This window comes from Limulus polyphemus, unplaced genomic scaffold, assembly GCF_000517525.1.
Source record: "Limulus polyphemus unplaced genomic scaffold, Limulus_polyphemus-2.1.2 Scaffold1448, whole genome shotgun sequence".
NCBI lineage: Eukaryota > Metazoa > Arthropoda > Merostomata > Xiphosura > Limulidae > Limulus > Limulus polyphemus.
This window is the reverse complement of record NW_013667058.1, coordinates 119,249-135,000: the sequence shown is the minus strand read 5'-3', so window position 1 is coordinate 135,000 and position 15,752 is coordinate 119,249. Positions and strand designations below refer to the sequence as shown.

The 15,752-nt window shown below is 33.0% G+C and overlaps 1 protein-coding gene across 5 annotated transcripts in view; it reads left to right on the top strand.

Moving 5' to 3' along the window:
• Window positions 1-15,752, top strand: part of LOC106463622 (protein sprint-like) — an 88,806-nt gene that overhangs the window by 40,126 nt on the left and 32,928 nt on the right. For 4 of the 5 annotated variants that reach the window (XM_022391165.1, XM_022391164.1, XM_022391160.1 and 1 more), the window contains 5 exons: window positions 1,555-3,101; window positions 3,785-3,935; window positions 9,641-9,713; window positions 12,866-12,968; window positions 13,913-14,002. In XM_022391165.1, the coding sequence (XP_022246873.1) occupies window positions 1,555-3,101; window positions 3,785-3,935; window positions 9,641-9,713; window positions 12,866-12,968; window positions 13,913-14,002 (1,964 nt within the window). The remainder of the gene's footprint in view (window positions 1-1,554; window positions 3,102-3,784; window positions 3,936-9,640; window positions 9,714-12,865; window positions 12,969-13,912; window positions 14,003-15,752) is intronic. The other variant, XM_022391161.1, reaches the window with a different exon arrangement.

Here is a 15,752-nt window from a genome sequence, read left to right as displayed (position 1 = left end):
ATTTGCTAAGATATTGCTCGTGTAATAAATCAAACACAATAGCAGCCCACCAACCTCTTTTCATTTTTGGAAACTTCTATATATGACATGAATAACCAATCGAAAGCTCAGAATGTCCCCTAGTGGCTTTCTCAGCCATTTTAACGTGTTTGGACGCCATCTCTTTATTTCAAACCAAGATTTCAAGGAGGTAGGTTGTGTCTTTAGTCTGCTTGAAATTTTATATTTTTTTAGAATGAAATACAGCTTAGTTATTAAGCTTCATAAATTATAGTGGAATTCTATGGTATTGATATAGTAATTTGATTTTTTAGTTATTCAACTGTATATGTAAAACCTGAAAAAATTATTTAATTTCATATCCTCCATGTGCAAAATTTTAAAAGGTTTAGTAAGCTATGTCAAGCAGCAACCAAGTACAGAGGTCGTAACTAGAAGAGATAATTCTTTGCTTCTTTATTTACTCTTCTATGTTTTAAGAAAAATAAGTTGAAGAACTTAGTTCTAAATAGCAATAATCTATATACATATATAATGAATAATAATTGAAATGTGACTGTATTTTACAAAATACTAGTCTACTAAGATACAGCCAAGACAAGTCACTTTGTAAAGACTAAAGGTCAGTTTTGTATTGTTGGATACGGTAACATGAGTGCACATTTGATGCATCATTGTAATTTCTGTATTGTTAGCTAGGCATAGCTGAAAGGTCAATGTAATAAAAATAATAAATGTATATATAAATGTATAATGTTATGAGATTTAAGCTATTTACTTGTTATAATTTGTGTTCATTCTAGAACAAAAATAGCATAATTTATATTTATTTCCTAATTTTTAAGGTGGTTACAAGATTGGTCAAATCGACCAAACCTGTACATAGATTTATTACTGAAAATAACAGATAAAATATAAAGTTTTTTCTTAAGAAACGTTTAACTATCTTAACATTATAAAAAATTTCACGAGTGAATTTTGAACATTTTATGATGCATAAAAGTATTTTTCATCTTAAAATAAAAATTACTTTGCACGTTGAATAGGCAACATGTGAAAAGAAATAAAAAGGCTTGTGAAAAATATTGCATTTGAAAGCATTGTAATTTTTACTGATAATCTACCAAATTTCATTAACATACACTTACTAATTTAAAAGTTATAGCATGAAAACTATAACAAGCACACAAAGGTTATGAGGTCGGTCTCGGGGACCAAGCTTGTGCTGAAAGAGTTAAACAAGACATACATTGACTATGACCTATTTTTAGTAATTTTTTTTATTTGTGTAATCATGAATGCAGCTCAGAGTTGTGTCCAGTTTCCTTTCCTGTTGAAATGATATGCTTAGCTGTATTTGTAAAATAATTTTTATGCTTGTGAATCAAATCTATTCATATTCATGGAATCAAGAAGCAATATAAATTCTTTAGGTGTCCTACAAGCTAAACAGGTGGAAATGTACAAATGTGTAGTTAGACTATATTTAAACATGCTTTTACCAGGAATTTAGTTTTCATTTTCTAAGACATTTGTGTTTTTTAACTTTTGTAGAATTCTGGGTGTCTCTTTTGGTTCAAGGAGCTGTAGGAATGCATACAACCAGTGTAAAGAAAGTGGAATCACAAGAAAACTTGCCATTAACTACCTTCAAGCCTTTAACTTCACCTGCTGAGACACGCGAAAGTCTGAAACTGGGTGGAAGTGTGTTGCCAATAAAACCACCAGTACCTCCTAAACCTGTTATTTCAGCCAAGGTTCCTTCATCTATTTGCCCTTCTCATTCTGTGTTACAAGCTGTTCACCAGAAAGTGCCAAACATTAGTGAAAGCAGCAGTACCACAAATTCTCTGTCACTCACTCACTGTAAATCAAGCTCTCTTTTACAGACTGCTAAGAAATTGAGCACAGTTGAATCCACAGTAGAAAATATGGAAGTCAAGCGTGAGGAAACTTTAGTTTCACACTATCAGCAGTCAGATATTGTAGACAATCCCATAGTTTATTATAGAAGTAGCTTAGATGATAAGGTAAGTGATTACGAAGATTTAGAGAAATTTGATATGGGTAACAGATCTAATGTCATTTCTAATGATAACAAACACAGCTTTGCCAAAAGTTTGGACCCTGAGAAGAAAGAGCAGAAAGATACCACTTGTTTACTGACCTTTAATAGACAAAACATTGCTTTGGAGAATTTTAGAAAGGATCTAGTAAGTAGCAGCACTCAGACTTATGAGGCAAAAGAAGAAACTCCTCTAACACAACCTACTGAGAAAGTTGTTCGCAGTAATTCTTTCAAAATACAAAATACAGCTACTTGGAGAAGTAACGAGACTACGAGTATGGAGTATCAAGGTATTTCTAGTCCATTTTATGCACTTCCAGTTGATGCAGTTGATATTGTAAATAATGCACATTTTTCAAGCTCTGTGACTCCTTCCCTAACTTCTACTGTTTTTACTCCACTGCAAGATCAGCTTAAGACACGGAACTGCTTGCGAGACAGCTTCACAACAGATGAAAACAGTTTGTCTGCAAGCAGAGAAAAAATACATAGTAATCCTTTAGTTTCATCTCAAAGTTACAACTCAAAAACTGAGAATCCTATACAGTTTTCAAATGAACAGAAAAAACCTAAAGATTGTGCAGTTGAAAACAGAAATATACAAGTTTCATTGCAATGCACCAATGAGAAGTTAAATATACCAGTAAAATCTCGCTGCTCGTTTAAAAAACGTGCACACCATCAAGAATGGGCTTCAGACACATCATGGGAGTGGTGTGACCATGGGGATGAGGAAGAAAAAGAACTGCAGGATAGTGAGTCAGAATGTGAACTATCCGAACCTATGTTTAGAAATTACAAGCAACAAAAACATACAGAGTATGAAAACTTGAAGAGAAACAAAGACTTGGAAGATAACCAGCCTGCTGATAACATTGATGACACATCCACTGTATTTTCTGAGCCTTGGGACCAAAAAATTTGCTATCGTTTTCTTCATTCTGCACCTGAAACCTATATTGGAAAAGAAGATGTTACTGAAAAGGAGAATCCTGAGCAAACTATGAAAAATAATCAACTGAAAAATGTGAAGGTAGGTGCAACTTGTAGTGGATGTATTTTCTTTTTGAAAACAGTAAACTATATATCTGAAAATCTTTGCCATGTCACTTTAGCTGTTTATAGAAACATTTTTTAAATTAATGATAAGCCCTCAAACTTAGTACACACAGTCCAAGGCAAAAAAAAAATGCTGCCATAATTACATTAATCAGGGTAACACCATGGCAAATGTCATGGTATGTCATAATACATTTACATAAAAATGTACTGTTCTCCATCCAGTATAATGAGGCCCTAATATTGATTATTTACATTTAATTTACAGATATTCACATTTAATGTTATTATTAAATCATTTAGCAATTATTTAGTTTAATTTTTTTAATAGTATATGATTCCATTAATGACAATAGGCATTTTCATGTGGAAATTTTCCTAGCAAAAACTTGAATTATTAAAATTTTGGCTTTTCTGAATTTATTTGAATTGATGACATTTCTGCTTTAATAATTAGAATTTCTTTAAAACTACCATGGATAGATGAATCTAGTTATAATATCTAAAATAGATATGATTTGTGTACATGAATAAGAATGAAATTAATCTCACACTACAAGTTTATACAATTTATTTTGAGTTGAAATGTAAAATACATGTGTCATCATTGTTTAAAGAGGAATTTCTAAGTAAAGAATTTTGATTTTCTGTTTAAAGATTGAAACACCTACAAGTAGTGATGAATCACGTCACTCGTCATCTGTAAATAGCGAAACTGATTCAAATACTGATGATCAAATATGGAACTATCCAACTATTCCAGCAGATGGCCATATGACAGGAAATAATGACAATGTTCAGACTATAGGTACTGTGTTCTTTTTGTTTTTATTAAGTTTTTCAGTTACAAATGTAATAAACTGAACTAAATGTTCGAAGGGGGAGGCACTTTGAGTATTTATTGAATTTCTTCATGAATTTGATTTGGATTTTATCATATAATTTTAAATATATATGCCAAAAAATAATTTCAGCATTTACTTAGTTTTTAACTTATCTGTTACAATATTTCACCTTGAACAAGTAAATAATGTGTGTGTGTGTGTGTGTGTGTCTTATATATATATATTATTTTAGATTGTGTATTTTTGGAAATTGTTTTGTGAAACTGTTTTTTAAAAAAACATTAAAAAACACATCTTTTCCCTCCAGTCATAATAGTTAAACAATTAAAAAAAGAATGTGTGTGTGTGTGTGTTAGAGTTTGTCACAGGTAGAAAATCACAGACTTGTACCCACTGTGAAAAATAACCAGGATCCCTGGTCGTTTTGAGGTAATAACAGTAATAAAATAGAACTTGCATTAATTTTGTCGTAAATTTTATTTTTTCAAATGCATAGTACATACCTCATGCTGTATTTAGTACACATATGTTTCCTTTCTTCAGATCTATAGACTTGTGTAGCATCCTTTAGTACTGAAAACAAGAAAGTGATAATAATAATAATAAAACAACAACCTCAGATTGAATAAAGTTGTTAATGTTAAGTGTGCTCCATGCACCATATTCTGCTCTTATTTTTTTAAGTTCAAATCAATAAGGCAACTAAAACATTCCCATCCATGGCAATGAAGCAAAAGAGTATGGTATAGGATACCTTTATCAAATAAGGAGACCCACAATATACAAAACCTGTGAAGTTCACCTTTATTCTGCTGGCCAAAGACCCATGCTTACAACTGCATTGTTTTCATATTTTCTCAAATAAAAAAAATTGGTAACCTGGTACTGAAAAGAGATCTGGATAAATAAATTTAAAATCCAGACAGATAACCGGTTTTGTGAGTAACTGTGGCAACATCTAATATTTATGTACTTACACATAAACTTGAATTTATAATTTAGTGTTTAAGAAATATTTAAATCTTGATCTGAAGAGGTAAATTCTGAGACTGTAACTTATCTTTTTACACAGAATAGCTATCTTCCTCACATGTTTACCTAAGAAATTTGCATGTCACTAACCTTGAAGCCACTCCCACCTAATTTCTCATGTTTTAACATGAACTGTGCTTGTGCATGATGAAATCATTATGTAACTAAAGCCCTCCAATAGGAGGGCAACACAACCCATATGCACATAACTTCATTTTTCTCCTCAGCATTGCATTGAACAGACATATTCAAGTTCAATTCATTGAGATGGTTTGCATCATTTCTTAACAAAACTTTGGTTTTGTTTTCTTTGGCATTTGTTTCAAGAGCATTGATTTTTTTACCATGAACTCTCAAGTGGCAGTGGCTTTTCCTTAGTCGTGTGTTAGCATCAATGTTATTCACACAGGCCTTATTTCTACTATGGTTTCTAGATGCTCGTTAATTGTTGGGGACATTGCAGCCACTGTTCAACATGTTATGGATTGACACATGCTTAATGGGCCTCCTACTCCCATCCTGTTGACCGAAGTTCTTTCTCCTAAGTCAGTAATGATCTATTGGACTATGAATTTAATCTGGTTTGCCTTGGGTAGTGCCTTACCATTTGAGGAATGACTTTAAACTTCCAGTTTCTTTCTTGATTTCATTCTCAGGTAGGTTCATTTTTTTATCTTTCACCTCTGTCCTTTAATATTTATCATTTTTACTCCATGATCCCATTTCTCGTTTACCTTGTCTTTCCTCCCTGTTTGGTTTAGGGTTTTTAGTTTTTTCTTTCTATAATAACTACATCCTAATGCCTCTTCCCCCTCAAATTTGTGACTTTTTGTCCTGCCTTGTAAACATTTTTCCTTTCTTTTCTTGATTTCTTATCTTTATCTCTTTGGCCTGCTTTGGGATTGGGTCCCTTGCCTTCTGTTTCATTCTGTTGTTCCTCAATTTACATCTTCATCCTTTTTCTTACTACCCTCCTTCATTTCTTTTCCTACCTCCACCTTTTATCTGAGGCACTTCATTGTGCCTCAGAGGTTTTTTCTGTAGCAGTTCGCTCCCTTCTCTTTGTCACTTTAACCTGTTCCATTTCTTCTGCTTTGTCCCTTTTTAATTTATTCATCTGATATTGGAACTCGTTGAGTCAGGTTACATTTCTTTTTACTGTACACCTTCATCCGTATGTCTTTGCTGGTGTTCATTTCATTCTTCTTAAACTTTTTCAACTTTGCCTTTTCCTCGTCTGGATCAATCTATCCTTACCTTCCCATTTCAGGTTCCAGGTTTTCCTCCTTTTCTCATCCTCCCTTTGCCAGACGTCTAGTTCTTCACTAGTCTTGTCAGTAAGTACCAAGCTGTTTCCAACCCTGTAGGTACCTGTCTCTTCCTCTTCTCTTCTGGTTAGTCTTATTTTCTGCCAACAGTTGTTTTTTCCTTTCTCCACCATAATCTCTGTACTTCATTGCTGCACTTCCCATTTACTTTTTTTCCTCCCACCATCCTTTTCTGTGGTCTATTTCACCCAGTGTGCAGTTGACTGTGGTTGCTATGTTTGGACACCTTCCTCTTGATCCATTCTCCATGTGTTTTTACATTCCATCCTAATTTGTTGCTCTTATCTTTGATGTAGCATCAGCACCTTTTGTATTCATTTGTAACATGAGAGCCCTCACTTGCCATGTTCATGGCCTGGGGCTAGTATTCCTTTTCTTGGATGATTGATTTCTGTTAGCCCATTCTAGGATAGTATCCTCTTACTCCTTTCTTTTTTTACAGGAGGCTACTTGGTTGGGATGGCTTCACACGAGATATATGCCCTTTATCATGCCTACACAATATTTTGTGCTTCTAAACATTTTCTTCATCTCTTGTCTTGGGTGGGTTCGACCTTCTCCTCTTCATACGTGAGATATTACTCTAGTTGCTGGGATTTGTGCATCTTATTCTCATCCTGTACAAAATATTATTTTGTACTGGGGAACTTTGGTTCCCCTGAAACCCCATTACTTTAGGATGTGCATACATGCATTTCCTCCTGTAGACCTTACAGATCAAAGGGTTCCATTGCCCTTGTTTCTGAACCTCTCCTCTCTTCTCTTCAAGGAGTTGTTATGGTTATTGGACTGTGCAAGTACCTCTTCCAGCATTCCCTTAACTACTCCCAAGCCAGATCTATCGCTTTACCTATTCTTCCCTCTCTGATTGAAGTACATTTCTAGATGAGGACACTACTTTTTTGGCATTTACATGCAGGACAAACATTCATTCCACATTCACATGCTCAAACTTCTTGCTGTTTATTGGGAATGTTTCCATTCCTTCCCCTGCTAGTAACTGTACATTTTTTTTCTATCTCCCTACCTGCTGTCTCTCACCTATAAGATCATTTGGACCTGGATCGATTGCTTTGTCCCGTTAGGATTGTTCAGGTTTCTTGTTATGGACTTTCGACTCCTCTGATTGGTATCTTTGTCTCTGAATGTGGATGCTAATAGCTATTTCACATTTCTTCACATTCGATTCATCACCTAACTCATTCTCTTGCTACCCATTTTTACAAGCCTTTGGACAAGATCCTCCAGACAGGCATGTGGATGACTCCCCTCACATTCGTCGTCTGGCTGTTTCATCTCCCAGAGGATTTTAGCTTCCACATGTCCCCAATCTTCAGTCAACCCATTGTTTTTGAAAAGAGTAAGTACATTTTGTTTTTCAGCTCTCCTTTACATTTCTTAGGGTTGTGGTAGGTGACTGATATTGCCTCCTAGAGTATGTTTACCAAAAAAACTGTATTGAGCCAGGATGATGGAAAGTGCTCATACCATCTGCCCTGGCTCTACTAGTGTACCTGGTTGGGTTTAGCACTATACGAAGAAAAGTGGGACAGTGTTAGTGTAGTGCAGGTTACCTTTCAAAATATTAACAAATATTTCTTGTGACCTCTTCCTACAGTCAACACCTGTTCGGTTCATTTGTGGTGAGCACACAATATACAGACACCATGATACATAATTAATATGCCTTCCTCTTGCAGCCAGAGTCTGTTTGGTACAGTTGGGTTGAGCATACACTATACTAAAACCTACTACAACTAAAGTTTCCTTCTTTTGCTGCCTGAGTGTTTAGTAGAGATGAGGTGAGCACATAAGGTATGGTCTGAACTCACCCCAACCACACTACACATATTGGCTATCTGATCTCTCGTGTGTAAGTACTCAGATGGTCAAGTTCTCATTCTGCCTGGTCTTGCAAAATATGGGGCTCGTTTACCTCTTTTTTTTTTTTCTCTCTACATTCTTGGTGAAGAGTATATACCCTGGTTGAGATGAGATATGGTTTCTCACAGTTGTGCCCCTATGAAGCCCCTGCCATTTGTTGTCATACTCAGGCTTACCTTTGGGGGTTTTCTGAAGGGAGCTCATATAGGTAATATTTTTTACCGGCCCCTATACCAATTCAACATGGAATTCTAGCTATTCTGTGTGAAGAGGTGGGTTATTGTCACAGAAGTTAACATTTTCCTAATATGAAAATATATATTAGATAGGTGCATCTGCACACATTCACTTCCATCTTCCCCACTTCTGGTGCACATTTTTTTGTCTTGCTTCATCAAAGAATGAAATTATCATGAGAGGACGTGCATAGGGGAGTTTACTGTGCATGGAGCTTATGTCTTAATCCTGCTAGTGGAGGACCTTTGTTGCATGGTGACATCATCATGCACCAGCGCAATTCATGTTAAAAAGTGAAATTTGGTGGGAGTTTCCTCAAGGCTAGTGACATAAAAAGCTCTTAGTCAGATGCTTGAGGAAGATAGCTATTCTGTATGTGGAGGTATGTATCATAAATATATTTTCAGATTAGAAAAATGTTAACCTTACCATATGGAACTTTTATTTCAAAATATTACTGAAGTGATAAATACTTAAACATTATTTCCTTATAGTACCACAAGGCATTTTTACAGCTGACTTTTAGTCAAGTTACTGTACACATGGCTACTATCTGTATGTTCTTCAGAAAGAAGATTTTAAGAGTTATTGAATATTTAATTTTATTTTGTTATAAGTTATTGTCAAATTGTACACAGATAAAACTTGATTTGCTTTCTGTTGCTCATGAATTTTATCAGTGTCTGGTTATTTTTCATAAAGAGGAATACTCTTGGTAAAAATGATAATTCTTTGTCAAAGAATGAAATCTTCTGTGATATTAGTATCTATTCTCTTTTGTTTTTATCAAAATCTTGCACTTTCTTAGAGGGTAGACTTTTTTTCAGTTTTTCTTTATTGAAATTGTCTAATTTAAATAAGTATTTTTATTCTACAAGCCTAATATAACTTGCACAAAATTTCCTCTTCAGTAGTTTTACCAAGGTAAATAAATGTGTGTATGGTTTGCTCTATGGTATTTTTTGTTTAGCTTTTATAATCTTAATAATATCCCACTGCTGACAATCTAGGTTTTACTAAGACCAGTAAGAAAATGGTCATATATGAAAAGATAAAACTTGTGTACTGATCTAGTATATTTTAATTGATGTATCTTATGTTGTTGAATGCTGTCTTTATAGAACACTTTACATTATATAAATTGATTTTTGTAACCTACTTGTAAACTTTCTTTGCTTCATTCTTAGCAGGTCACATAACAGCTGCTCTACAGAACATCCATACACCACAAGGTGAAGTTATTAGAAATTACATTTTCAGGTACTGTGAAGAATATTTAGTCTTTGTTTTCATCTGTTTTTGATAGTACTGTGGTATTAAATGGTACATCTGGCATTTGTATTAAAGTGCTTGCAAACAGGCATCTGCTTTTATACATATTCAATCCTCAAAAATTATATACTCTGAAATTGAGTAACTATATATTCCACAAAAACATATAATATCAAGCTCACCTTTTTTTTTAACCTTCAATGAACTGGTATTAGTGAAGAAAGTTATTAATAATTAATTAGTAATTAATCCTAGAATTACTGATAACTTCTGGATGTTTAAAAAATTTTTTATTGGTTCGGTTATACACTAAATTACATGTTTTTCCATTATTTTATTGGTGACAGGGTTCCTAATCACACAAGTCCCACAAATCTTCTCTGCCATGTTATAAATATTATTCTTCCTGTCAGGATACTCCCCCACTGTCTGGGGAAAAAAAAAAGCTAAAATCACAGTCATTCGTAAAACATTACTAGGAAGCTCCAATCCTGACAACTTTAGTCCAATAAGTCAACTAAGTTGTCTAGGTAAACTTATGGAACGAATTATTTCCAAAGACTACTACTTTTTTGTGGAAACAATAATCTAATACCTGACATACAGAACTCCTCATGAAACAGATGACAGACCACCTAACCAGACTTGCAGAATCTATATATAAATCATTTAATAACAATCAAGTAACATCAGCAGTTTTCTTATATGTCAAAAAAGCTTTTGATTCTGTGTGGCATGATGCTATTAGATACCGATTATACTCCATGAATGTTAATAACAAAATAATGAGATGTATCTCCAACTATTTAACCAACAGTTAAAATAAATAACACTCTATCCAATACATTTAACGTCACTGGAGAAGTAGCACAAGGATCAATTTTATCACCACTACTATATATATGCTGTTTGTAAATAACATACCTTCCTTGACATGACACACTTACTTTTCCCAATATGCAGATGACATATCTGTATGGGGTGTATCCTACAATCCACTAATAGCAAGCAACAGAGTTCAAAAATCCTTGAATACAATCCTAAACTGGTGTAACAGCTGTTGGGTTTTTCTGAACCTCGTAAAAACCATTGGAATTGCTTAAACAAATGCTACAAAAACATTAAAAAATAAAACTATGCCCCCATGTGAAATCTCCACGAATAACTTTTGACACACAATGCTAATGGACGCAACACTTTAAAAACATCAACAAATCCATTAGCAAAAGAATTAACCATTTAAAACTCATAACAAGAAACAATAAAGGATGCAAATCTAATACTATTGTAAAAATCTATAAGGCATATATTCGGCTCCTAATAGAATATGGTTCTCAAATCACCTACATTATACATAAAAATATTGCTGAATCACTACAATTCCAGCAAAATAGAGTTCTAAGATTAGCCCTCAGACTACCAAAATTCACCCCTATCAATTATATGCACAAAACTAGCAACATCCCATTACTTAAAGACAGACTAACAACACTTGCCCACAAATATTACCAGGCAGCAGAAATAAGAAACACCCTAACTGCTAAGCTACACACCATGACACAAAACAGTATCTCCATACAACATATACAGGACTTCCAAAACACCATAGAAAAATACAACCTCTGACAAAAGCTTAACTCTATGTGTAAACTAATCATTTCTTGTGATTTTCTTATTTTAGCACTGGGGATAGGACATGTAGAATATTTGGTGCCTGTCTTGTGAAAGTGGGTTTTCTTGGGGTACTCCCATTTCTCCCACACAGCAAATTCAAAGGCCTTTGGATTTAATGATCTCAGCCATGGCGTTGGATTTACAGATCCCAGCCACCCCATGACCCTGATCATGGGAAGCTTATTGGATTACTTTGTTGATTGTTTGCCGCCTTGCTTCTTCTCTTCTTCCAAACAGTGTCACATCAACGGCCTTTCTCCCTGCCCTGGATCCTGTTAACATGTATCTGCTTTACTCACTATTTTGAATCTCACTACAGAATGTAGAATCAACACTCCAGTAAATCTTAAAATAATCCCATTAATATAACACACAAAATTGGGGCAAATGGGGATAATAATATCCCCGACCACCCCAGTTAAGGAAAGTTTCTTTCCTTTAAAAACTAATTTCCTGTCATGGGAAAAAAAATAGTATAGCAGTTAAACTCCTACTAATTACAACTGGGGTTTCCTGTGTGTTACACCTAGAAAATAAGGTATTTTACCAAACTTTTTTTGGGTCAGTTCTTGTCACTGATTGTGACAATAGAGCTGAACATAAAAGTTACTGAACATGAATCAGCATGTTGGCCCCACCTATAGCAAATGGTATATAAAAAAGCTGGTTAGTTGAAGCATAAGGAGATTTTTTTTCATCCCTTTAGTTTTTTTTATCTTCAGGATTTTTCCTATAAATATGATGTGTGATGAAACAGACATAACATTTCAACTGTTCAGATGTACTTTTGCTGGAGATTTTAGACAACAGTGTGCTCTTGAAATTTGTATCATATATACTCAAATTATCTCACAAAGCAAAAAAAGTCTTAACAGCAAGCACAATGTAGAAAACAAATTGAAGTGGGTGGACAGATAAATAGATGTAGTACTGTTCACTACAGTAAAATTTGACACTAGGTACTGCTGTGAAATTAAATGAAATTTCTTCTGTACTTTTGTTATTGTGTATCAGTAATGCATTGTAGTAACTGTATGTTATTGGTAATGATATAAGATTAATGGCAAGGCTTAGCTTGGAAAAGTGTATATTTTTGTCTTAAAATAATAACTACTAATTAGGTAATGTAGAAATTATAAATTTTTACTGGCACTGAAGTTTTGTTTTCATTAAAACTTATTTCACTCAAAATGTATTTTGTATTAAAATATTCAATGAAGTGCAGTCATATTATTAATATTACCATTTTGTATGCTGTGAGTTGTAAAGCATTTCCAGTCTGTAAATCTAATTCTTATTATATTGTATTTTAACATGTATAAACAATTGTCTAGCATTTTTACAAAATTAACTTTCTTACATTTGACTTCGTCCAAAGATTGAGAATGGTGTAGTAACTGCAGTGTATGAAGTTACTATAAATAAATTGTTGATGATGACATATTCACTTTGTTATTTATATACAGATTAGCTAATGACAAGAGCACACTCTTTGCCAAGCAGATTGTCAGCTTCATAGAATGTACCAGGGAGAGCCGACAAGTAAACCCTGAAGATAACCTAAGACTTGTAAGAACATTTAATATTAGATAATGTAAGAATGTATGTATTGTGTATTTTCATAGACAATCAATATAAATATGAGAAATTATTTTGCTATAAAAGGTTAAAAATTTCACTTTGCAAAAGCAATGAATGTGAAGGTTTCATTAATTCCACAGGAATCGTGGAATTAAAAAATTTATTACCAAAACAATCATACTATGTAAATTTCTGAAATATTTAAGTTAACTATATAAAAACAAATGTGTGTGTGTGAGTGTCTATATATGCATGCTTCTGGCTCTAGTTACAGTTTTTGAATTTTAATATATAAATATTACAGGATGTTGATTGATGTAACAGCAAAATATTGTAATTGAGAAGTTTTATGACACTGAGTTTAGCCAAAAGCAAAATAAAATTTTTCAAATAGTGTTTTAGCTAAGCCATGAGTTATGTTTATGTATTAAGCCTAATGCCAGGTCTTAACATGTATATTATCTACTTGGCCTTAAAATGTAAAGAAAAATAAACATTTATTGCTACCAAATATCTTATCCTTTGTACAGTCAAAAGAGCTGAAAATTTGTGTCAGAATGTCTGCACTATGTTTTCTACTTCCTGACTTAGAATACAATTAAAAGGCTCAAGAATGCTATTTAAGTCTCTTTCAGAGTGCACACGTACTTCATAATAATAATAATAATTAATTTTTGTGCATAGTTTTTACTAAAAATGTGGTGATTAAAGAATTACTCCTAGACTGATGAAATAAGTGAAAAGTAGGTGCATTTTGTGGAGATACAGACAAATTCGTTTTAGTTAAATTCTAAATTTTTTTTTTTTAATCATTCAACAAAGGTTTCCCATCATCTGTGATGGGCTTTTATACTGGTTGTTATAAATATAAAAATGTTTCATTCATTTTCAGTTTTTCGTTGAATTTAATTATTTATTTTTTTAATATCCAGATTAGGCAGTTCATGAGTGGCTTGAGTAACTTCTTAGTGAAAAATGGGGAAGGAAAGTTTGCCGAGCTAATAAAGCAAGAGCAAGGCAAGGTAAAAATTTGTGAACTTTTAAGTTGTAATTTAAAGCTGTCTTTATGGTTAGGCTTTTGATGAATACCTTATGAACTCAAGCTGAATGCATAATTAATATTAACTTCTTATCATTTGCAAACTACCTACAAAAATCAGAACAAAAAATCAACCAAGTAATGAACATAGCTAATTAAATACAAAAAATTGACATCAGTAAATAGATACTAAAATATGAAAGAACATCAGTTTATTTGGAACCATACATAGTAGTGGCAAAATATGTTTGTGGTTTATACTTCATGGTGCAGACCTTTGTCTGAAATATGGCAGCAACATGCTTATATGTTGTGTAAATGAGATCGGCAATCCTTATCTGTTTGGTTTCAGCAGATTCTAGCAATCTGGGATGCTTTCAAGGAATTGGTCAAGGATATTCCACACTCGTGATAAATGGAATTCATGTCTGGTGATTGGCCAGACCATGGCAGAATTGTGATGCCTTGCCTTTTTTTCAGCTGAGGGGACATATATTTACTTATATGTATAGTTTATATAATATTCTTAACCCCTTATTATCAGGGCCATTTTGTCTTATCAAGAACTTATCTTTTATTGGATTTCAAATTTTATTTTTGTAAATAGTAGAATAACATTCAATTATTTGTAAAAAATTGTATTATTTAATGAAGTTTAATTTAAAAAATCCAAAAATACGTTTGAGGCTATAAATAAGCACCCTCTAAGAAGGAAATTTTTTCAACATTTTTAAAAAAAAATTTCCTTGCACTGTAGTGCTGGTCCCGCCATCTATGATTGGTATCTAAACCTTTTTCTAGTCTGTTCTATTTATAAAACAATGTCTGGGTGTGTTAAACTTCAGTTGTAAAACTTTTAGCCAATTGTAGTTGAGGTGTAAATTTCACTACCATGTTATTCCAATCGCTGTATTTCATGTTTGACAAATCATAGGATGATAAGTAAAGCACATGAAATGTTGTTCTCTGAATTTTACAATATGAATGTGGATGGTGCTTATTATAGTAACTGCCATTTTATGTAGAGGTTGTATTTAGTATTAGTCAATAGTACTTTTTATAAGCCTTAGAAAACTTCTAGAAAAAAACTGCCTGGGATGTATGTGACTTTTATTATTTTTCTATAGTAGCTTAAGTCGTGCTGTATTGTATATTTATATTAATCATTATATTGAAAAAATTAACTTAAAATATATATATTTTTAGGAAAGAAGTTGATCCACAAATGTTAGGGTTAAGAGCTATCGAGTGGTGAGTGTATGGTCTTTAAGTGAATTAGGCTTAGCACTTTGAACTGAAAGAGTTTGTGATTTTTTTATATTCTTTTGAATTTAAATTAGTAGGTTTAAGTTCAATAATTTAGTGTAATTTTATATTTAGTTCATAATAATAATAATAATATGATTCAGTATTTAGAATGATAAACTTGTATGATTTGTATGTAATACTACTAGTACCAGTACCACATAAGAATTTTATATTTTTCCTTCTTACAATCTTTGCTTTGTAGTAAGACCCACACTTCTGTTGTTATTGCATTAGAATTAAAACAGTCTAACTTATATATATATATATAAAGTTTATTCTGATGTTTTGCAATGGTTTAAAACTCAGTGTACAAGTGACAACAATAAAACCCATATGTTGGTTGTGAAACAGAATAAATACATTCATATCAAAAATACAGGGAAGCTTTGACATTCTCACAGTTGGGGTCTCAATACACTGAAGAG